The sequence below is a fragment of the Lonchura striata genome, unplaced genomic scaffold (assembly GCF_046129695.1).
Source record: "Lonchura striata isolate bLonStr1 unplaced genomic scaffold, bLonStr1.mat Scaffold_85, whole genome shotgun sequence".
In the NCBI taxonomy this organism is placed as follows: domain Eukaryota; kingdom Metazoa; phylum Chordata; class Aves; order Passeriformes; family Estrildidae; genus Lonchura; species Lonchura striata.
Genome location: NW_027461188.1, coordinates 1,061,355 through 1,086,404, shown reverse-complemented (window position 1 = coordinate 1,086,404; position 25,050 = coordinate 1,061,355). Strand labels below are relative to the sequence as shown.

Here is a 25,050-nt window from a genome sequence, read left to right as displayed (position 1 = left end):
AGAAACAAGGAAGTCTAAGATGAAAGCAAAGCACCCTGCAGATAGGGACAGGAATGGAGGAACCTCACAACCCACAGGGGAGCCAGAGATTGCTATCATCACGGAGTCCCTGACGTACGAAAGTCTTCGTAATCTGCACAAAGACATTGTGAGACGAGGGTGTGAGGCTTATGCTACCTGGTTACTCCGGGTTTGGGATCTTATGGGTACAGGCGTGCAGCTGGATGGTGGTGAGGCAAGGAACTTGGGACCCTTGACCCAGGACTCGGGTATAAATCAGATTTTTGTAAAGGAACCAGGGTCCCTTTCTCTCTGGGAGCGGCTCTTAATGAGTGTCAGGGAGAGGTTTGTCCACAGAGAGAGAATGCAGAAGCACCATCATAGAATGCGCTGGAAGACCCTCGAGGAAGGGATCCAACAGCTGAGGGAAGTGGCAGTATTGGAGGTACTCTTTGGGAGGGATGGACGACACAATAATGACCCCGACAAGGTCAGGTGTACAGGACAAATGCTGTGGAGTCTGGCAAATCTTGGGCCATCTCAATACACCACCTTCATTGCAACAATCAATGCTGACGCCCACCGGGAGACAGTGGGTTCTGTTGCCAACAAACTTAGGAATTATGAGAGTATGATTAATGGCCCAATGCAGGCTCATATCTCAGCTGTGATTAAGGAGTTTAAAGAGGAGATGAGGGAGGAGATGAGGAAGGTTAATACAGCACCCGTGAGAGTCACAGGCCCCAGAATCAGCGCCCAACAATCCCCAGCTAGAGAGAGAGGGTACACCCCAAGGGCTAATCTGTGGTTCTTCCTGCGTGACCATGGGGAAGACATGGGAAGGTGGGATGGGAAACCCACTTCTGTCCTGGCAGCACGGGTCCGTCAACTTAAGGAGGGAAACTAACCGGGGGAGTTCCACCAAAGTGAAGGTAGCCTCAACCTCCCGTGACCAAGCTTGTGGGTACGATCTGTCAGACCCCCTTTGAAGGGACCTCTAGTATGTATGCCCAGGAAAGGAATAATAACCAGTGTTAGAGGGGCCCTGTCTCTAGCCAGGGAGAGGCACGGGAAAACTGGATCTTCTGGACAGTGTGGATCCGATGGCCTGGCACATCAGAGCCACAGAAATATGATGCTTTAGTTGATACTGGTGCACAGTGTACTCTGATACCATCGGGACATGTGGGGGCAGAGCCTGTTTCCATTGCTGGTGTGACAGGGGGATCACAACAATTGACTCTGGTGGAAGCTGAGGTGAGCCTGACTGGGAAGGAGTGGAAGAAACATCCTATAGTGACTGGCCCAGATGCTCCATGTATCCTAGACATAGACTTCCTCCGGAACGGCTATTACAAAGACCCAAAGAGACTCAGGTGGGCTTTTGGAATAGCCGCTGTAGAGGCAGAAGACATTAAGCAATTGAACACCTTGCCTGGACTGTCAGAAAACCCCTCTGCAGTAGGACTCCTAAAGGTGGAAGAACAACGCGTGCCAATTGCGACCTCGACAGTGCACCGCCGGCAGTATCGGACGGATCGAGATGCCGTGATCCCCATCCACAAAATGATTCAGGAGCTGGAGAGCCAAGGGGGGGTCAGCAAAACCCACTCACCCTTCAACAGCCCCATCTGGCCTGTGCGCAAATCTGACAAAGAATGGAGATTGACTGTGGACTATTGTGGCTTAAATGAAGTGACTCCACCGCTGAGCGCTGCTGTACCGGATATGCTGGAACTCCAGTACGAGCTGGAGTCCAAGGCAGCAAAGTGGTATGCCACCATTGATATTGCTAATGTGTTTTTCTCCATTCCTCTGGCAGCAGAATGCAGGCCTCAGTTTGCTTTCACCTGGAGGGGCGTGCAGTACACCTGGAACTGACTGCCCCAGGGGTGGAAACACAGCCCCACCATCTGCCATGGACTGATCCAGGCTGCACTGGAAAAGGGAGAAGCTCCAGAACACCTGCAGTACATCAATGGCATCATTGTGTGGGGGAGCACGGCAATGGAAGTGTTTGAGAAAGGAGAGAGGATCATCCAGATTCTGCTGGAAGCTTCGCCATCAAGATGAGCAAAGTCAAGGGTCCTGCCTGAGAGATCTAGTTCCTGGGGTAAAGTAGCAAGATGGACAGAGTCAGATTCCAACTGAGGTCATCAATAAGATCACCGTGATGTCTCTACCCAGCACCAAGAAGAAACACAAGCTTTCCTAGGTGCCATAGGTTTTTGGAGAATGAACATTCTCAAGTATGGCCATATTTTGAGCCCTCCCTACCTGGTCGCCCGCAAAAAAAAACAATTTCCACTGGGGCCCTGAGCAGCAAACAAGCTTTCACCCAGATCAAGCAGGAGATCGCTCATGCTGTAGCCCTTGGCCCAGTCAGGACAGGACCAGATTTCAGAAGTGTCTTCAAAGTGGATAGACTATATTGAAAACAATGCAGAGATAATTGTTTTGTCCTTTTAACTTTTCTTTTCTTACTTATATCTTGATATCAGCAATATCCAATTAATATTGACCCCCAGCACCTTGTTATGCAATCTGAATACATATGAAAATCATGATCCTTCATGGCTGACAATCAATAACACTTTGTCCCTATGCTCCCCCCACTGTGGGAACCCCAGCCTTGTTTTGGGGCCACATGTGATGGTGAAATTCCTCCTCCAACCCGTGCTTCCAAAGAAAAACTCCGCAGGCTTAGCTGTTCGGTCTCAAGGCAGTTTATTGCTAGTTATCTAACAGATTATGTTCTTGGACTGCAGCTATTTGATCAGTGGCCTGGGTAGAGGCACACACACACCCTGACATCCTCTCTATCTGCTGTCTTCTTCGTCTCTCTCCCCGCCCAGGGTTGCTGCTATCTTTTATAAGATATATTACGTATAACATGTTTACAATTATTCCCCAATACCTACTACCTACGTTGCCAAGTGTTTTTCTACTCTAAACCAATCTGTGAGTGCCAACATCACCAAGAACATGGAGGCAAGGAAGAAGAAGGAAGAAGGATGGGTTCAGCCCACTTTCCTCCATCTTAGAACTTCTGACCCCCATGTACAAAGTGAAAAACCCCCCTGTACATGTGTTAAAACCCCCCTGTACAGTACTAAAAAAATTTCCCCTCTACTTCGTAACTACTTATACTATACTATCTAACCTTTTGTGATTGCTTGTTCCACCTCCAAAGTTGGTAATTCATTCCATGGCTCAAACTCAAAATCACAGTTGTTTTTCAGCTGTCTGCCAGGGTCTAGAATGCTTCTGACCAAGGTCTGGAACCTCTAAAAATGTCTGAGAGACATTTTGAGTTCCCACATCTCCCCTCCCTGTTTGAACCAGAAACACTTGCTTTGCCATGTTGTTCAAGGCTCTTTGAATGCACATGAAAATGCATGGCAGAACAAGTAGAACTACAAACACTATAAGAATATATAACACTATTTTAAAAAGTTTTTCCACAATGGTGAAAGATTAAAAAAGCCAATGAAATCATTTCACCAGAATCTTGTAAGTTTCTTTTTTCTCAATTTGCTGATACTACTTTGCATTTGTTTCATATTTTCATGAATAGATCTTGAATGATCAAGCAAGTTCATGCAGCATGTCCCCTCAAATTTTTCACATCTGTGCCCATGTGACAGCAGCAAATAGCCAACTGCCGCCTCGTTCTGAAGCACCGCTTGTCTTGCACTGCTGATATCTGTTAACATGTCACTCAGTGCAGATGAAATGGCACGATTATGTTTACTCAATCCAGCATGCTATGTGGTCCAATTGTGTCAAGGTCACCCCCAACGCTGTTTTTGGGGTGAGAAAATTGCAACTGCAATTCTCCGAGCCTTGTCCCAAATACAGACATCATTATCACAATTTGGCTATATTGTTCAAAGGACCTTTTCTCTTTCCTGTGTGTCTGCTCCTTTAAGGTTCTCAAAACAGGTGTTATCAATGAGAGCTCCTCAATGCTGCATGGACTGCTTTTGACTTTTGCAGGGATAGCAGGCCAAATTCTGTCCCCGCAAATCAAAAAACACTCCCTTCGGTAAAGTGGCTGGGAGTTGAAGGGATAGTTTGCTCATCACTTTGGTGTGATTGCACCAGGCATTTCTATAAAAGAACTGATTTGGAATGATATCTACTATCTGATTATCTATCTTTGCCACTCTCAATGGATTGAATTCGGTACCAATTCCCATTTTTGTCGATCCAAAAATTTCCAACTCTGGAGGTTCAAAGTGAGCCACAGGAAGGAACTGTGTCCAGACACGCCATCCCTCCATAGGATCCGAAAAGGACTTCAGAACCTTTTTGGAAGGGTGTCCCCTGGAATTGGACATTCCTTCACTGGCACACCTACCAAACATGTCAAAAATTGTTTCCCCAGTTCTGAATGGGTCAGGCAAATGCTGTCCAGACCCGCTGCCTTTGCCAAAGTCTCCCACACCTTTTCCCTTGGTTGTCTCATGGGAAAGCCTGTCCCATTGCCCAAGGCAACAAGCAAAGGAATGAAGCACATGAACACTATCTGTCTGAACTCCATGTCCATGTCCCCAACCTCTGTGAGAAACCCCGCAATGCAGCAACATCCAAACAACACTTGATTCCCCAGAAAAACCCCAAGTCTCTGAATTCCCAATCGTTGTCTGACGAGACGTCTGCAGCGTTGCTGTCCATCTTTGTCTGCGTGCTTGCTTCTCTGCTTCTCTGGTCCATGTTCACTGGCATCTGTACCCGATGAGGTTTCACGTGCCTTGCCGACACCCACTTCGATCCTCGTTCTATAGAAATACAAACAAAACCCTTGCCCCAAGTTATTAATGTAAATGAACTTTCAATTTGTCCTGACTCTGGGTTTTTGATCAAAACTGAAGAATTTTCCCTTAGCACTGCTCGTGTACTGTTTGTAAAATGTCTGACAATTCACATACAAAATTTTGTTCAACTGCATGTGAGATGTTGCTCCTGAAAATGTGTGAACTGAAACATAAATGTGAAAACATATCAACTGAAACACAAATGTTTTCAAGCTTCTCAAAAATGCATATCTTGTGACATCAGTTTGCTACAGCTGAAGACTTTTTTCAAACCTCTCAAATTGGTCATTTCTGTAAATACAGGATGCTGTACAAACTGACACTCTGACAAGCACTGATGATTTCCTTTGCCTGACCTTTAGAAAGCAAAAGGATTCCATCAATGTTTGTATACTTTTGTGAAAAAATGCATAGCTCAATTTTTCTTGCTCAAAAATGTCTGGCAGTGTTTGTGAGATGGACACTGTGAATCTGTCTACATGAACATTTGCTTTTACTAAAAACCTCAGAAATGAAGAATGCATTCTGATGTGCATAACAAAATATTTATGTTCTCTGTCTTTTAGGATTATTTTCATGCATAATAGATACGATTATAAAACTTCATTGTCCGTATGTTTTAAAAGTAATTCCTCTAATTGTTTGGCCACATTTGCAATATACACTGAATCTGTGATCAGATTGATGGTTTTTGAAATAACTGAAAAACTCTGACTATTACTACTAATTTTACAATTTGTGGTGAGTCTTTTACCATTTTTTACATATGATTCCCATTTCTCTATTTTTGGAATTTTCCATGTGATTTGTGAGTTTTCCTTGAACTATCAGTAAACACTGTCATCTTTTCCATTAATTCTTAACTTATTTTTGATTTCTCTCTAAAACTGATTTTTACATTTAATGTTTTGTGAGCTAAAAAATGAACTGTGCAAATTTCTGGGTATTCTAACAACGTGATTGAAAAATCTTGTGACTTTGGATTGTCCACTCAAAATATTTTTTCTTTCTTTAAATGTAAATGAATGATTAAGAAATCTTTGCCTGACATTGTCAGCAATCTGGTGTTTGCCTTAACAATGATCTGAGCCATTATCTCTATAAGAACACTTTTTGAGGGCCTGTAAGATAAAAACAAATACCTACTTTAAACGTTATGAAAACATTACCACGATCCTTGCTCAAAGTTATTAACTTGACTGATTTTTTCAATTTGATCCGTCCAGTGTCTGGCACTCTCCTCATATTTTCCTCAACAATCAGTGAAATCAAGTCTACAAAAGAACAATCTCAAAAGATTAAAATATACAAAATTTTCATTACTTATTCCAGCCTTATTTCAGGCACTTCTTCACTTCTTTTCTTTTTTTCTCTTTACACCATTTTTCTTTTTTCTCTCTTTCTCTTCTTTTCTTTTGAAACAAGAAGTTAAAATATAAAACATAATATAGAACAAGACAAAATATCTTAATAATAAAATGCAGAAAACTTATCAAAATCAGTAACAATTCAAAAGAGTTCAAAAGAAAGATTATAAATAACATATATAAAATTGAACAAAGCATAATTATCAGAAACATTGTGCCAGTGGTTCAGAGTCTGCAAACAGCTGAAACACTTGTTTCCAGTGAAAATTGGCATCCCTTCCCAGGCAGGGCTGACAAGTCTCACCCCAAAGCTGTGTCAGCTGTCAAATTTGTAGGATCGAATTGATGGATCAAAATGATTTATATAACATTCATTTTTGTGCAAAAACCTCTGAATTTTGCTGGCAAACTCATCCGTCCAAGTTAAAGTCAGGGCCTGGCCAAAACCCAGACTTTAAATTGGAGTGATGCTCTTTAACATACTATCTTAAACAAAGCTTATACTAACATTACATATATGATACCTAAAACATAACAACTTATTATAACATTTTCATATAAAATAAACACTCAAAGTTCAAACTAATAAATTGATCAAATGACATGAGGATTCATTCTTCTTGAAACTCCTTTGAAGGAAACAGATGTGTTTTCAATTGAAAGAAACCATAAAATTAACAAAAGACTGTCGAATGCTTCAGGCATCTGTCTCTGAGATTTTCTGAAAAACATTCAAGAGTGTTAAAAAATAGAAATGCAATGATTCCACTCACAAGAAATATAAAAACAAACCAGAGAGTTCACCTAGAAAAATGCACAACATAGTTAAAGTCCAAAATGAAACTTCAGAATGACATGTAACCTGGATGAGATTACAAAAACAACAATAAAACATACGAAAATTCGCTATGAAAGAACAAAGCACAGAGCTTCACCTGATAACATAAAATTTCTTAACAATAACATTTATAAAACACTTAAATAGTTAAACGCAAAAGAACGAATTTGGAAACAACCATCCTTTGTATCATTACACAAAGAAATAACAAAATAAACAAGTGATCATTAAACAATGAAATCGATCTCAGAAAAACTCAGAATAAATTTCTTCAAGACTCTTATACACTGATAAACTTACAATAAAACAGAAAAGACTAAAATAAAACCAAAAATCCGATAGACTATTTTCCCTTTAACTTAATATTCATTATCATCTCATAAACTCTTTCAGTCAAAACCTTCTTATCCTTAAAGAAAAATAACTAAACTTTGTTAATTAAACAAACTTAACCTTTGAAAAACTTAAAATAATTTTTTGAATTAAACATTACTTAAACTTAACATATAAAATATTGGTAAAAAATCCCTAAATTATATTAACTTTATGAAACCTATATATATATCAAATTAACAATATATAAATCCATTATCAATTAAACGCTTATAAACTTAACTTTTTCAGGGCCCAAACTAGATAAACTTAAAGTTATATACTCTAATTAAACAATACTTAACTTAAACTTAAATTAAACTATATATAAAATTCAATTCTATTATTAATAGAATGCTAAAATACAACTTAACTTAAACCTTAACATAATAAATTACTAAAGTTTCATGCTATTCAATTTTCTACCTCAATTCTCATTATAATATCTCTTTTTCACATTATGTTCTATAAACAATATCACACCGGATGGGTGCATCTGCTGATCAATTCTGTCAGCTAACTAAAAAATCTGGGGTTAGCATTTAGAAACATTGGAGAAGTTAGAAGGAGACCCTTGATTTCAAGTGGCGACTTAGCTGTATCTTATTTTTTGGGTGAATGTTGGAATTTCATCTCATCATTGCTGTGGGACATTTGGTGTAATAGATGTGATTGCAAAAAGTTATTTACTTTGACTGCTGTGGTTTCTGGGCTGTGCCGTGTATTTGTTGTTAATGTTTGGATGTGCACTGCAGTGGAAAAAGCCTCAGCATCTATCACACCGCAGCTCTGCTGTGGAAAGGCAGCAACCGAGGGACTCCCTGCCTTGGCTCTGCCCAGTCCCCGCTCACGCCCAGTGTCGGCTGCGCTGGACCCGTGCCTGCAATCTGTCCCTCTCTGACACTTCTGCGTTCGCTTTAACTTCTGCAAACGCAGAGTGCATCCTGGATTCACCCGTCTCTGTCTGTGTCGCCATGGGAACGAGAGAAGGAACACCAGCCCCGACTGCACCCCGCCGCGCTGACCCCGGCCACGGCCGTGAGCTCGGGAATGTCCCCTCTCACGCCCGACTGAACCTGGCACCGTTCCAGTCCCAGTCTGGGTCGTCCCGCCCGGCCCCGGTGTCTGTCCCCGCTCAGCGTGATTCGGCGCCCTGTGACGTCATCAGCGCGCGACCGCCGCTCCCCGCCGCCGCCGCGCCCCGCGCCGCGTCCCGCGCTCGGGATTCCCCCCCCGCGCGGTCACCGCGCAGCCTGTGAGCACTTGGCTGGCTGGGGCCGCCGCCGCCGCTGACGCCGTCAGTGCCTGTGCCGCACTCGAGATGCGAAAGACCCCGCTCTACCGTTCGGCGCACTTCGCTCTCCAATATGTACTTCCGACAATTGATTTACATTCGCAAACCCCGTACTAATTCCTGATAAACTTTCAGTCTAACATTTCTTCTAACAACCGATTCATGTGTAACTCATTTTTGATGCAATAACTATTCTGTTCTGGCCGTGTCTGAAACTCACAGGGGTGGCTGTGGGTTTGTGCTGGCTGTTGCCATGGGAACCGCGACGGACCATGCCCTGAATCATCCTGGCCACGCCCCGTCCCAGCCTGCGTCACCCCGGGGGTGAGGACGCTCCTGCTCTGGTCCCGGCCGTGCTTTCGCCTAACTCCAGCTCGCAGCGCCTGGTTCAGAGCCACTGCCGTCCCCCCCCCCAGGCTGACACAATCACACTCTCTGTTCCCATTCCGGTCCCGATGTTTCCCATTTCGCTTTGCCCCTCTCCTGACTGTCCCAGCACCCACAGCCCGCGCGCACCGGCCCCGCCCCGCCTGCGCCCATCCCACGCGTTCCAGATGCGAGAAATTCCTTGCACCCGTGGCTGTCAGGCTTTGCTCAACCTTCACGCGCGTGCCCGCCGCCTGAGCTGCAGCAAGGGACGCCTCTCGCTGTCCCTCTGCTATTTCCTCAGCGGGACTGGCTGCCGCGATCCGGGAGCTGCCCCCCGCCTCTTGGGTGGCCGCTCTTGCGGCTTCACGAATTCTCGACACCAAACGCGCCACGGGACGCTCGGGACGCCTGGCCGCTGCACCCGCGCCCCCGCTGCCCCGTGTCTGCGCTGTTCCCGCTGTCCCCCCTCTCGCCTGCACCGCGGGCTGTTTTGAACTCCCAGCCCGAGCAGCCACGAGAGATTTCTCCTCTCCCCTCCTCTTCCCTCTCTGCTCTGCACTCCCTCTGCACCCTCCCCCACCGGAGACGCCGCCGCCGCCGCTGCCCCTCCCGCCGCAGGTTTGGACTCGAGCAGTGCTGGTCCCTTCCCCCACCGGGGGCTGCGGCTGTGCTTGGCTTATCTCTCTGTCTGGGGGACTTGCATTGGAGGAGCTCAGGGATAGAGGTTCGAGGGAAACTGAGGAACAGTGGGAACCCGGACACACAGGGCATGATGACAGACCATCCCCTGATTGTCCATGGAAGGCAGTCCTGCTTTCCCTGGATCTGTGGTGAGGAAAACTGCCCCGAGCTGCTGGCTGGGCAATCTTTCCCCTTTGTGCTCCCATAGAAACCCCAGCTGTCCGGCTGGACGTGCCGTGCTGTAGAGCTGGCTATAATATTGTCCTTGTTAAAAACAAAAGTTTTGCGGCAGTCTTATCTTTTTGTCCTTTTGTGGCTCAGTAATAAAGTTACTTATTGATCTTTTGCCAAAAATTCAATCCCAAGAAAAATATATATCTGTGTGCGAGTGACTACACCGCACCTATGATAACAAAGCTTTCATTTCATTTGGGCTGTCTCTACCTGATGGGTAGAAGTTTCGCCCTATAGGGCTAAAAAAAAGTCTTTGGTGTGTCCTTGGGAAAAATTCCTTCCCTCCCCATGTTCTTAATTTCAACCATTCTCACCAAAAGCTGAGTCAGCATGAAGTCAGTCCGGAGATGGCACTGTCCATCGTCCAGCAGGCCACAGGCGAGGAATCCCAGGCGCGCTTGGGGTTTCTCTCCTCCTGGCTGTCCTCCAGACGAAATGCCTTGGTGAAGGTCAAGTTCTTATCTTGAGCTTTCCGCTCCCTCTCTTCTTGAAAATGCGGAGAGTGTGTACTGCTCTTCTTTTTTTTTTTTTTTTTTTTTTTTCTTTCTTTTTCTGCCGATGAAGGTTGGAGGTTGTTTGATGTTTCTTTTTCTTCTTTTTGTTGATGCCCACCCAGGGACGCCAGATGTGGGAACCCCAGCCTTGTTTTGGGGCCACATGTGGTGGTGAAATTCCTCCTCCAACCCGTGCTTCCAAAGAAAAACTCCGCAGGCTTAGCTGTTCGGTCTCAAGGCAGTTTATTGCTAGTTATCTAACAGATTATGTTCTTGGACTGCAGCTATTTGATCAGTGGCCTGGGTAGAGGCACACACACACCCTGACATCCTCTCTATCTGCTGTCTTCTTCGTCTCTCTCTCCGCCCAGGGTTGCTGCTATCTTTTATAAGATATATTACGTATAACATGTTTACAATTATTCCCCAATACCTACTACCTACGTTGCCAAGTGTTTTTCTACTCTAAACCAATCTATGAGTGCCAACATCACCAAGAACATGGAGGTAAGGAAGAAGAAGGAAGAAGGATGGGATCAGCCCACTTTCCTCCATCTTAGAACTTCTGACCCTCATGTACAAAGTGAAAACCCCCCTGTACATGTGCTAAAACCCCCCTGTACAATACTAAAAAAATTTCCCCTCTACTTCGTAACTACTTATACTATACTATCTAACCTTTTGTGATTGCTTGTTCCACCTCCAAAGTTGGTAATTCATTCCATGGCTCAAACTCAAAATCACAGTTGTTTTTCAGCTGTCTGCCAGGGTCTAGAATGCTTCTGACCAAGGCCTGGAACCTCTAAAAATGTCTGAGAGACATTTTGAGTTCCCACACTTGAAGTTTCCAAACACTGGCCAAAATAAATTATCACTACAGATTTGTTTTCCTCCCCATTCTTTTATACAATAATGTATCATTTTTGCCCTATCCTTCCCTTTCCTTGAAGGATATTCATCCCAAGATTTTATCATTAGACCTAACGGACTGTCAGGGGGGATCTGGGGAAGCGTTACCGGGGTCCCCGTCCCCATGGAAGCAGAGGCCTTGCTTTTCCTCTGTCCCATCTCCCAGGACACCTTCAGGCACACACACACACACTCGCGGCCCCTGTTGGTGCCCAGCCCCTCGCGGGCTCTGCAAACCGCACTACTCAGAGCTCTGCCCGTGCCTCGTCCTACAAGGACGTCTCACGCGTTATGTCCTGGGATCCCAGCCCAACCCAGCGGATCCCCACTTTTATACTCACGCTGTCCTGCGTCTTCGCCCAGCTTTGTGCACAAAGATTACGGGGTTACCGGTATCCCTTGTGCTCAATACCGAATTTGGGTTCGTCGGTAAGGGTCTGGGAAGGAAAAGCCTGCACCAGGGCCGCTGCAGAGGCAGCGGGGTGCCTCCCTGATTAGGAATTCCCACCCGGTCGCCCTTATCCGAGTCACGGCACCAAATTTGTTATGGACAAATTCAATTGGGGAGGCTAATTATAGATAAATCAATTAACAAGAATTTATTAAGCAAGCGGTATTAAGCAAAAGAACAGCGCTGGGTGGCTGGGGAGCCTCTGCTCTGCCACGGAGCACCTTCCCCCCTTTGACCTTTTTGTTTTTATACGTCCCGGTTGACGTATTTTCTCTCGATGCACTCTGCGTCGGTGCAATTGGTTCCTGGGGGTCTTTTTTTCTGCCCTTGGAGGTCGCAGGAATGAAGGCTCCTCATCTTCCTTGCAGATTGTCCTTGGCCTAAAAGTTAACTTGTATATAATTAGTTACACAGTCTTCTATGCTAGTTGCATTCCCTACTCAGTTCAAATTCTTGTCTCCTTTAACACTCATTTTGATGAACAACGACCTTTGTATTTATTACACCCACTCTCTCCCACTGCCCCCCAACGTGTCCATCTCTCTGCTGCCCTCGAGCTCCCGGCCCGGCCCCGGCCGCCTGTTCCCATCCAGCTGAGGTGGTTCCAGGGCCAGCAGGAGCTCTCTGTGGTGGCCACCGACGTGGTCCCCAACGGGGACTGGACCCACCAGCTCCTGGTGCTGCTGGAAACCCCAACCCAGGCTGGGCTCACCTCCACCTGCCAACAACATCAGCCTGGAACAACCTGTGAGCCGGAACTGGGGTATGGGGGAGGAACTGAGGGTGCTCGGAGAGCCACTGGGATGTGCTGGGAGAACCTGGGAGGGAGTTGGAGAGAGCCTGGTTTCAACTGGGAGAGGAAGTTGGGGGTTTAGAAGGGCTAAGAAGGGGTTTGAAGGATACTGGGGAGGGTGGGATGAGGTTCTGGGGGTCCTGTTGGGCACTGGGAGGGAGTTTGGGGGCGCTAGGTTTAAGTGGGAGGGAATAGAGTGAGCCTGAAGGAGCTGGATGGAGATTGGGGATGGAAAAGCAGAGATTGGGATGAGGTTGGTTGTGCTGGGAAGAGACTGGGAGGGCTCTGGGTGAGTCCTGGTGGGGCTGGGAAGGGACTGGGATAGGCTTTAGGGGTCCTGGGGCAGTGGGGGACGACTGGAAGGAGGCTGTGGGATCCTGAGAGGGACAGGAGGGGCTTTGGTGGGTCCTGGGGAGGTCAGGAAGGGATCAAGAGGGAGGTTTCAGGGGATCCTGAGTGGGCTGGGAGAGACTAGGAAAGTGCTTGGAGGGGCTTGAGTGTCTGTGAGAGTTTTTGGGAGATCCTGACCCCTGCGGACCACCCAGAGATGTTGCTGGATGCTGCCGCAGCAAGATGCTGACAGGAACTGGAGACTCCCAAATTTGGCTTCGTCTTCCTGGCACTGGGGATCGGGTTCTACCTGTGCAAGAGAGTCTGGGGGGTCCCGTGTGTCTTGTCCCCCTCCTCTGGAATGTGTGTGCTCCCCGGGGCCCCCAGCCTGGTGTCACCCCCTTTTCTCTGCCCACAGAGCTCCTGAGACACTGGCGGCCGCAGCCGCTCCCTGTGACCTCGGGCCCGGTCGGGACCCCCCGCTCCATCATGATGCTGATTTTGGGGGGGTCGTGTCCCCCCAGCCCTGCTGTCACTCTGCCCCTGCCCGCCTGCTCCCAGTGTTCCCAGTAAAGCTTCCCAGTTAAACCCAGCCCAGTTCATGGGGGCACTGGGGAGGGACTTGGGGGGACCCCACGGCGGGGCCGGCCCTGGGCAGGGAGGGCGGGTCCAGGTGGGGAACACTGCCTGCTGCGGGTCTGCCCGGCAACTGGTGAGTCATCAGCCCCGCTCTCGCTGATTGGCTGACTCTTCTCCACCGCGTTCTCTCATTGGCTGAGGAGAGGCCCGGCAGTGCAGAGAAGGAACGGGAGAGATCCCGCCCCGAGCACCGGCACGGGGACAACAGACCCGGCCTGGGCACAGGGAGGGAATTTATTACCAACCAAACCACGGCAGCACCAGGAGAAGGGAAAGAAATCCCTCCAGCACCTTCCCCCACCCAACGGGGATCACCCACAACAGGGTTATCCACCATGGAGAGACGGGGACATCCCAGTTTAGAGCAAAGCCAATTTTATTGAGTGTACCAGGTGTTTATACAGGGATTTACTTGTATGGGGCTTATAGAGGGCTCTGTTTTTGGTAACAATTTCCCATTGGTTACACCTTCTTGGTGACATCCAGTAACCTGGGAACATTTATGTTATCACAAAGACTCACACCATTTTTTCTGGTCACTTCTTGCCCAGGGAGACTTCAAGTGTGTCTGTGTCTCCCACAGTTTCTGCTCAGTCAGGCCTCAGATATCGGGCCCCTTTATCAGCTCCATTGCTTTACTCTCTGTTTTATTCCCCATACCGGGGCACCAGGGCTCTGCCCCACGGGGGTCACTGGGGATCATCCAGCCTGGATCCTCCCATGGGGGATGGAGCTGCAGCAGCACACCAAGCTCTTCCCTCTCTCTCTTCCCTCACTCCAAGCTCTTCCCAAACCCTCATCCCTCACTCAGGGCACTCACAGGGCTTCCCTTAGTGGTGCCTCCGTTGGTGTGTGGTCAAGGCTGAGCTCTGTGAGAAGCTCTTCCCACACTTCCCACACTCATAGGGCCTCTCCCTGGTGTGGATGCGCCGGTGCTTGGTGAGGTGGGAGTTTTGCTTGAAGCCCTCCCCGCAGTCGGGGCAGTGGAAGGGCCTCTCCTCTGTGTGAATCCGCTCATGGAGGAGGAGATTGGAGCTGGTCTGAAACCTCTTCCCACACTGGGGACACTCATAGGGCCTCTCCCCAGTGTGGATGCACTGGTGTGCTCGCAGGCCTGAGCTCCTCCCAAAGCTCTTCCCACATTCCAAGCACTCATAGGGCCGTTCCCCAGTGTGGATCACCTGGTGCTGGATCAGGCCAGACATGTCTTTGAAGCCCTTCCCACATTTCCCACACTCGTAGGGCCTCTCCCCGGTGTGGATGCGCTGGTGGATGGTGAGGTTGGAGTTGTGCTTGAAGCCCTTCCTGCAGTCGGGGCAGCGGTAGGGCCTCTCCTCTGTGTGACTCTTCTCATGTCTGAGGAGAGTGGAGCTTCTCTGAAACCTCTTCCCACACTCTCCACACTCATAGGGCCTCTCCCCAGTGTGGATCCTCTGGTGATCGATCAGGTTGGATCTCCACCTGAAACCCTTCCCACATTCCAAGCACTTGTGGGGCTTCTCCCTGCCATGAGGCTTCTTCACCAGCTCCAAGCTCCGGCTGGATCTCTGCCCGCCTTCCTGGCTCAGGGGGCTCTTTCCTCCCCGCAGCTTCCTGGGCTGGGTTTGCAGCTCCTCCTCCTGCAGCATCTCTGGGGCTTTTCCTCCTCCTCCATCCAGCCACGCCCTGGAAATGACAAATCCTGATTTGACAGAAAAACAAGAGAAAAGCTCCTTGTACTGGAGGTTCCTCCTTGCCCAAGTTCATCTCAGGAAGTCACTGGGAATCTTGTGTCTATAAGAACCTACAAAACACCAAGATTTAGCTCAAAAATCCTGCAAACTTCAAGACACAGTACAAAACCTCCCCAAACATAACAGCTCAGCAAATCCACCTCCAAAACATAAAGATTCAACTGCCACATAAAACCAAAGCACCAACATTTAGCCCAAGCAAGCTCAGAAACAAGAAGATTCACCCTGTGAAAATCGTGGATCCCCCTCCACAGTCACCTGCTGTATGTGGGGGGAGCAGCGCTCCTGGGGCTGGGGGGAGGCTGCAGACACAGGGAGGGGTGGAACCTTCTGCTGCTTCCTCTTTCTGCTCCTCCTCCTTCTCCTCCTGTGTCTTTGCTCTTCCTCACACTCCTCTTCCTCCTGCTATTCCTCCTCCTGCACAATCCCACCCTTTCCTGCCACTTGCATCGTTTGACCATTCTGTTCCTCAAGCCTGCTTCTCCTTCCCTTCTCCTCCTGCCCCCAGGCCCAGCACCCACTGCCGGCTCCCTCTTCCCCCCAGCCCCACAGCATCCCAGCGCAGGGGCAGGGATGGAGCTGGGGCAGGTCGGGCTGGGGCAGCGCTGGGCTCTCGGCCGCTCCCGCCCGCACTCGGTCCCCACTGCAGCCGCTCCCGCCAGGACAGCGCGGGGGGGCCCGGCCTTGGCGCTGCCCCACTCCCACCTCCCCAAATTCCCCTCGCGGGGCCATGGGGCCGAGGGGGGGCGCAGGTGGGTCCAGGTGGGGAATGCTGAGATAATTTTAAGAGTGGGTCCCCAAGAAGAAGAATTGGACTTTGTGGTAGACACAGGGGCAAAAAGAACCTTTCTGTTAAATATTCCAAAAGGTTATAGTGTAAGCAAAGATACCGTAATAGTAACAGGAGCAAAAGGAGAGAGTTTCACAGTACCCGTTATTAAAAATGTGGTAATAGAGGGAGAAACTAAATTTTGGATGAGGGATGTTTTCTTGTTCCCAGGGGCAGGTAGCAATTTATTGGGACAAGATTTACAGGTGAAATTAGGAATAGGGGTTGTTCCAGAAGATGGGAAGATGACAGCTAGACTTTTAAAACTAGGCCAGGAGGATGGAAGAAGAATTAACAAGGAAGTTTGGGCTGGGGAGGGAAATAGGGGAAGATTAAATATTGACCCCATAAAGATTACAACTGAGGAAAAAAAAATTGTCCCATACATGTATGGCAGTATCCTGTATCTTTAGAAGGACAGGAATGTTTAAAGCCAGCAATAGAAGGACTAATAAAGGATGGACATTAGAACCTTGTATGTCTCCCCATAATACCCCAATACTCCCAGTAAAGAAGCCTGACGGGAGCTATAGACTGGTACAAGCCTTAAGGGAGGTTAACAAAGGAACTCAGACCCGCTATCCAGTGGTACCAAATCCTTATACTCTTTTCAGTAAAGTTCCTCCCCAGCATCAGTGGTTTAGTGTAGTGGACCTTAAAGATGCCTTTTGGGCTTGCCCATTAGCCCAGGAGAGCAAGGTATCTTTGATTTTGAATGGAAGGACCCACTAACTGGAGAAAACAGCAATTAAGATGGACAAAACTACCACAGGGGCTTACAGAATCCCCAAACTTATTTGGACAAGCTTTAGAAACAATACTACAAACTTTCCCCACTCCCCCTGGAATACAAATTATCCAATATGTGGATAATCTTTTACTTTCTGGGGAAGTTGAAGCTGAAGTTAGAAAGGCTACTATAAAGCTTTTGAATTTTCTTGGGGAAAAAGGATTAAGGGTATCAAAAGGGAAGCTGCAATTTGTAGAATCAGAGGTAAAATATCTTGGACACTTGATTAGGAAGGGTAGTTGGAAGCTCAACCCAGACTGAAACACAGGGATTCTATCCCTTCCCCCTCCCTCTTCAAAGGGGGAAATCAGAAAGATACTCAGATTATTGGGATATTATAGATTATGGATTGAAGGATATACACAGGCAGTAAAATTTTTGAATAAAAAAAAATGACAGAGGGAGATGATATAAAATGGATCAAAAAGGATAATGAAAAATTAAGAAAAAAGAAGTTAAAACTAGCCCCAATATCAACTTTAAGCTTACCTTCACTAGCAAAACCCTTTCATTTGTATGTAAATGAAAAAAAGGGGGTAGCTCATAGGGTTTTGTTTCAAGAGTGGGGAGGAGTAAAGAGACCCGTGGCTTATTTATCAAAGATGTGGGATCCAGTAAATCAAGGCTGGCCAGTGTGTATTCAAGCTATAGCAGCTACTGCAATCCTAGTAGAGGAAAGTCATAAACTGACTTCTAGAGGTAAATTAATTGTAATTGTGTGCACACCTCATGCAGTACTAAATTTCTTCCAATTTGCATTGTGATTTTTATCTTGAAATACATAACTTACTGTACTCTAGGATTGAAAAACTAGTTTACAGCTGTGACATAGCAAAACCTGCTATTAATTTGAGTCAATGCAGGCTGTTCAATCAAGTGTTCTCAGTGTGTAAAGTTAAAATAAAGGTAACACCAACTGCTTGGTAGGTCAATGAGAAACAATTTTCCTTCCAACCAGTCCTTTTTCATGTACCCAAATGTGTTTTGCTTTCTTAGTTTTTTTGTTTTGTTTGTTTGCTAGTTTTTCTGGAAGTGCTAACTACTTGCAGTGTATCTAGAACAGCAAATAAAATTGTGCATACAAGACACTTGTAAAAAAATAGGGTTCCTTTTTTCCCACAATGGGAGGTGGCTACATATAGAAAAGGGAACTTACAAAGCTAAATGAAGAAAAAGTTTCAGTATCTTCTAATGTAAACAATTTGTTACTTCCAGCATCACAGTGGGTGTGTGACACACACATATGAAAAAGATGGTGAGGGAGATCTCTGTTTACTACAGTTTCCTATTTCTTGAATGAGTTAGAGAGCTATGAAGCAATTGTGATTCCTTGTGTGGATTACCCAGGCCTGCAGGGAGGGCTTGGCCATGATTCCCTCTGTGCTGCAGGCAGCCCTGCAGCGTGGCAGCAGTGGCTTGCCTCTGGTGAGTTTGCAGGCAGGGTGCTCCAGCACTTCAGTGCTCAGGGGCAGTTTCCTATTTTGACACCAAAGCTTAAATTCAAGAGTGCCTCTTCCCATCCAGTTATTGTTTGTACTGTAAGAACCCCTTCAGAGAGTGTCTCCTGGCAGTCAAAAAGAGAGTATTGCAGAGATAAATTCCTTACTTGCTGTCTCCCCCACTGTATCCACATTTTGTCTATTCCCTCTTCAAATTATAGATTGGTAAAACTCATGCTCTGTGTCCTCAGATGCCCTTCCCAAATCAAACCTTGGCTTCTTTGCAAATTACATTGCACTAACAAGCATTGCCTTAAATTTTTTATTGCAGGCAAGATCACTTCAGAAGTAAGTTTTTGTTTACCTTGTTCCTACAACCCTTTCAAGTTTGTGAATGGAAAATTGTGACAGCAAAATAAGTCTTTAGTTTTAGCACTGTCAGCTGTGGGTAGCTGGTAGCCCTTGGCGGAGGGTGCCGTGAATTAAAGGCCTGCAGAACACACATAACAAAAGTAATTAAATTTGTAAGGAAGTTGAAAAAGGAGGGAGAGGTGATTGGCAGACTCACCTCTCCAGGATGTAGGACTAATGTTAGAAAGTGGACTGATATTGGAATGTGGATGTTGAAATGTGAAGAGAGAAAAAGAGAGCGAAAGAGAGAGAAAGGGAGAAGAGAGAAGAAGAGAGAAAAAGAGAGAAAAAGAGAGAAGAGTGAAAAAGAGAGAAAAAGAGAGAAAAAGAGAGAAAAAGAGAGAAAAAGAGAGAAAAAGAGAGAAGAGAGAAAAAGAGAGAAGAAGAGAGAAGAGAGAAAAAGAGAGAAAAAGAGAAATAGAGAGAAAAAGAGAAAAAGAAAAAAAAGAGAGAAAAAGAGAGAGAAAGGGAAAGAGAGAGAAAGAGAAAGAGGGAGAGCGAAATACACCCCAAAGTCCCCATACCGTAGCTATTTGTAAGTTCTCCCCCATTCCTGCTAGACAGAGTGACAACAAGGGGAGGGGGAGTGAGGAAGTACAGTCAAAGGCAAAGCTGTGAAAAAGAGGGAGAGCTGGACCACCAATAGAGATAAGATCAAAGCAGAGATAGCTGACTCTCACAATGTGCTTTATTTTTTTAAACAAGACTTCTTTTTTTTCCTTCTGATTTTTGTTATTAAGGAAAGGAGGCTTTTGTTCTGAAGAATGGGTCTGTAAGACTAAAACAGTTGGATGTTGCCTAAAAAGCAAAAAACCAAGAGATGTGATACATCTTGTGTTAAATTTGGGCTAGTCCTTTTTTTATTTAACTAATTATAGCTCACAAGAAGAAGAATTGGCCTCTGCAGCAATTAGCACAGCTGGATACAAGAAGAAGAAGCAGCTACAGAAAAAGTTTTTAGTTAAACCCAGAAAGTTTTGAAGAAAACTAATGGTGAAAGTTAATGCAGTATTGTTTTTCTTTTCTTTTAACACTGTGTTATTAAGAAGTCCTTTCCAGGTACTACTAAAGCAGCAATCCCAACCATGGAAAAGAGGGTGAATTCATGCCAGCAAAATAAAAGAATTTGTGAAGAAACGTGAGGAATGGACTATCACATCTAAACCGGGTGATACCAAATTAACTTTCAACCAGGACTGGGTGGTAATGGTTTGGGAAGACCCAAATGATCCAAGGCAGGTACAAAGAATAACACCTAACTGAGAAATAAGGCAAAGCTTGCATCACTGGTTCTAAGCCCTGCCTGAATAAGCCCTGAGACGCCTCCGACACCTCCTTGGCAGAGGAACACTGCCACTTCAAACAGGAGGATCGGCAGTGTTTGAGTCAAAGAGTTCTTATAGTCTGGCCTTAGCCTGTGACTTGTACAGGCAAAAAGGGAAATTGCCATTAATGCTATGCTGTATACTTTATTTGATTCATCCCCATATTGGACATGGCAGCTGGGTTATAAGTGAATGTTTAAATTATGAGAATAATTGGCATTGTAGCTCACAAAATCTATGTTCTTGTGGCAAGAAGTATTGAGTACTGAATCAATCCCCTATACAGAAAGACCTCAAAAACTGAAGTAATAAACTGCTTTTGTAGATGGGGATTATCAATGCCTGTGGACTGAGAGATACCTGAGGAATGGTGGAAAACCACAGTTAAAAGGTGTCAAAAACAATTTGCCTGGAAATGAGTAAAAAAGGAGTGACAAGGGAAACAGAGGGCAAGCCTGGATTGAGCACTGTACTCACCAGCGAGAAGATCACACGTACCTGCTGTGGGCAGCAGCCCCACAGGCAGGGGAGGTGGGGGTATAAGCCATGCCAGACCTCTGTCATTCCTGTTTCTGTCTCTCATTTGTTGTCTTTTCCCTTCTGAGATAGCAGCAAGATCGTGTCACAAATGCTACAGAAAGTATCACATGGAAAGAAACCAAAGTTCCTTTTTGGTACACACACCCATGTCAACAGCCACTGTTATAACCCATCCAAATTAAGTACCTGCAGGAAAAAGGGGGAAAATTATCACATTACAAAGAACTTAGGAAAAAGTAGTAATACTTGGGGCATGGAATGTCCAAAAGGAGAGATGGATTTGTTTTACATTTGATCTTAGAAATATAGTCCAATATAGTCCAAGATTCAGTAAAGAGATAAGTAGTAAAAAAAAAGGTAAAACAAGCACAGCAGTCTAGCTCTGTGTTAACCCCAAATTATATCCTGAGTCATATTAAATGACTCCAAGCAGTTATAGAGAAGATAATAAACAAAGCTGCTCAGGCATTGGAATTAATATGGAGTCTGCAAAGCCAAACATCACCTGCAGTGCATTAAAATAGGTTGGCTTTACACTATTTATTGGCTAAAGAATGGGGTGTACAGATTGTTGAAAATCGATGGCAATGAGGATGTCATCCTAGAAAAAACAAAGGATATCAGAAAAAAATTATGACCCAGGTATCAGTCCAAAAATGGGAAAATAATGTTAAAAACTAGCAGGTGGGGTAATGTATTGAGAATGGGATGCTGGAAGAAATTAGGATTCTTCCTTTTATGTGTTACAAGTGTTTTGTTATTTCTTCTTTGTTTAATCCCATGTTTTATTTGATTACTAACAGAGTCCAAAGAATGCAAGAGGACAGGAAATATTCTTTATAAATCATTTGGCTTGAGCAGTAAGAGGTGAGATTGAGAAAAATGCATATTTATGATTGGCTTTTCGCAAATGTTACAATGAATATTATATGTGCAATGTTAGAAAGTTATGCTGTATTAATTCCCTTACGTATTGTGTTAAGTGTAGTTTTAGGTTACAACATTATGTTAAAATAGAGATTATGTATGTGGGGGGAGTTTTCTTTTTAGGAATGAGATGCTCCCTTCGAAGAACACCTAAATCTTCCAAAGGAGAGGAATTTATGGCTTCTGATCAGGAGAAGCTAATTTCTTCAGGCCTTGCTCAGACTTGAAGACGCCAGGGGATTAAAGGGAACAGTTGACATACAACAGAGTTTCTTGTTTAGAATAGGATGTATGCATAACCATGAAGGATGTATGAATATGCAACAAGTGTCTTGGTTTAAGGGTGATTCCTTTGTTCACAAGTCAAGCTTTTCTTGACTTAGTGTCCGAGAGCATCTGGACGTCCGTAGTTCTTTGCTCTTTTGGTCTTGTAATTGTCCTAACTCTAATTGTATTATTATTTTTATAACCATTTTATTATTATTAAACTTTTAAAATTTTAAAAACCAAGTGATTAGAGTTTTTCAAAATTTTCAAAACTAGATGAGATTTAAAGGTGACCCTTTAACTCATAAACAATAAATAGATCATTTGAAGGAAAAAAAAAACAGCAGATTGTGGGGAGGGGGCACAACTGAGGCTGCTGAAGGCTGCTGTGGAAGAGAAGCTGCATTCCAGGCACCCAGGAGGAGCTTCAGAAATGCAAATTAAAACTGCAGGGGCAAACTGGGAACAATGTACCTGGCTCTTCTTGCCTGGGGCAGGAATTGGCTGATTCCCTCTGCCCCTCACCCCAAGCTCTGCCTGCTTGCACAGATGGAATCTGCACAGCTGAAGGCAGAGCCCATGCTGAGGATCTCTGACTCTGCAACAGAAATGGCTGAAGCTGCAAAGAGAAAAAGCAAATGGAGAATGTTGTGAAAACTTCACTAAAATAAGGCGGGGATCATCCCTCTGCCCACTCCAACATCTGCTGTCACTGTCTGTGCTGTACAGGGTGTATCAGAGCACTGGGGGTTTTGCTATAACAAGTTCAGGGAAATCAGCTGGAATTCAAGTATATGATGAAGGAGTAAGAAAAAAAATGGTCAATTGATGCAGCCCCAGCTTGAGGGAGCGCCCAAACATGGGGAAAAGATGAACGGCCACCAGAACAAATCCTACAACACCATGTACCAGCCCCTGGGAACCAAAACGATTTTGTGAAAAATGCATGTTATATGGCTCTGTGCAGATAGTTACTATATGTATTATGTTATATTGATAACTTGTGCTGTATGAACATCTTAATAGTATGGTAAACGTAGCTTTGTAGATAAAATGAAGCTTTAGTAGTTAAAAGAGAAAATATGCATGTGTGTGTGGGGGGGGGTTAAGGAATGAGAACACCTAAATTCGCTCAAGGAACACCTAAATTCTCCAGAGAAGAGCAATTTATGGATTTCTTACTAGAAGAAGTTAATTTCTTCAGGCCATGCTCAGACTGGAGGATGCCATGGGGATTAAAAAAAATAGCTGACATACAACAGACAGAGTTTCTTGTTTTAAATAAAATGTATGCATAACCATGAAGGATATAAGAATATGCAACAGTGTATTTTTTTAGGGGTGATTCCTTTATTCACAAGGTATTCTTGTTGTGGCTTAAGCGCCCAAGAGAGCATCCGGACATCTGTAAGTCTTTGCTTTTTAATGTCTTGCAATTGTCCTAACCCTAAATTTTTAGTAGTCTAATTGTATTTCTACTTCTATAACCATTTTACTAGTATTAAACTTCTAACATTTTAAAAACCAAGTGATTGGCGTTTCTCACAAATTCATATCAGGAGACAGAGAACCCATTTTCATTTGAATGGCATAATTTGATTACAAGCTGTCCTCAGAATAAGAACCAACCAGACAGCTCCAGCTCCTGACCTTCCTGCCGACCAAGGCACTGAAATGAGGAACACAACATTTCACCAGGGGATGGGATCAGATTATCTGTGAACAGAAAAAGGAGGAGTTTGTGGAAAACTAAATGGCTCAAACTGCTGTTGGCAAAGAGATGACGAGAAAACTGCTAAAAATTATAAGAAAGGAAATAGGAGAGCAGTTTATGTATTGGTCCAAACATGGAAAGGATGGGAATGGGACACGCTTTCCTGCCTCCCCAGCACACCAGGGGATAAAGGAATGCTGCTTCTCCTCTTCTGTGCTGCAGCAACTCTCATCTTTTTACCATGCTCCACACCTTGGCAGTGCAGCTCATCCAGCAGCTGAGCCAGGGCATGCAGGTGGCAGCCAGGCCTCCTGATCCACAAACGGATACAAAAGGACAGGGAATGAGGGCACCGAGAATAATCCCAAAACCAAAGAGGACCCGGGAAGGACAAAACAGAGTCAAGGAGTGAATCTGCCTGGAGATAGGGCCAGGGAGTTGTAGAGAAGGAAGTAATGGGAGAAACCATCAGTTCCAATAAATGTTACAAGTTGACCCGGACAGCTGCTGAAAGTCCTGCTACATTCCTGAACTTCGAGGAGAAGAACAAAGACTTAACAGAGCCATGAATATCGGCTGTTATACAAAAGGAGGGTGCACATTAACGAGGACAGGCTCCAGGCGCATCGGGAAGTCGGAACCTTCCAAGGAACTCAGCCGGTGGGCAAAGGCAGAGGGAGATGCGGCCGGGAAAATGAGGATAAAAAGGAGGCTGCGGGCTACAGCCACGGCAGAGAGCGCACGGCAAATGCCCCACGGCCTCTGCCCCTGCTCGGCAATAAAGTCACTTTGACAGGACTCCTCGCTCTCCCCCGGGCACACGAACCTCCGGCGACGGGAATTTCCCCGCCCGCTCCCGGCCGCGGGGCAGCCCCTCTGTCCTACCCACAGCAGCCGGGCCGAGCCAGCGCTGCTCCGGCAGCGGCTCCTGCCCGGCCCCGGCGGGAAGGAGACCGCGGGCAGCCGCTCCCGCAGCGCCCTCAGCCCGGGGCCGGCACGGGCCGGACACGGCACCGGCGAGCCGCCGGAGCCCCCTGCCGCCCCCTCCGCCCGCAGCCGGCCCCGAGCCCCCGCAGAGCCCAGCGCGGCTCCCACCTGCGCCGGGGCCGCCTCCGAGCTCCGCCGCCGCCGCCTCACCGCGCTCCGGCCGCTGCCGCCGCTGCCGGGCCCGCACAGCCGCTCGGCCAATGGCGGCGCTGCGCGGCCACGGCCGCCCTCAGCCCGCCGCCGGGGCCGCGCCGCGCCCCGCTCCCACCAATCAGCGCGCCGCAACCGCGACTGACGGCACCGGCGGCCAATGGCAGCGAGCTCGGGGCGGGCTCTGCGCACGGCCCCGCCTCGCCCCGCGCTCTCGGCGCCCCCGGGCTGCGTGAGGGGAAAGCCGGAGATGAGGAACAGCCCCGGCACGGGCCCGGCCCGAGCCGGGATTGAGCTGCCCACACAAACAAACTTCTCCGCGCCTCCCGCCACGGCTTTCCCGGCCC

The 25,050-nt window shown here is 46.5% G+C and overlaps 1 protein-coding gene across 1 annotated transcript in view; it reads right to left on the bottom strand.

Annotated features, from left to right (window-relative positions):
• The window catches only part of LOC144248768 (uncharacterized), a gene marked incomplete at its 5' end in the record, with an annotated part of 86,062 nt that overhangs the window by 8,389 nt on the left and 52,623 nt on the right, over nucleotides 1-25,050 (bottom strand). The window contains 2 exon segments of the mRNA XM_077790760.1: nucleotides 4,892-4,903; nucleotides 14,455-15,052. Coding sequence (XP_077646886.1) covers nucleotides 4,892-4,903; nucleotides 14,455-15,052 — 610 coding nt within the window.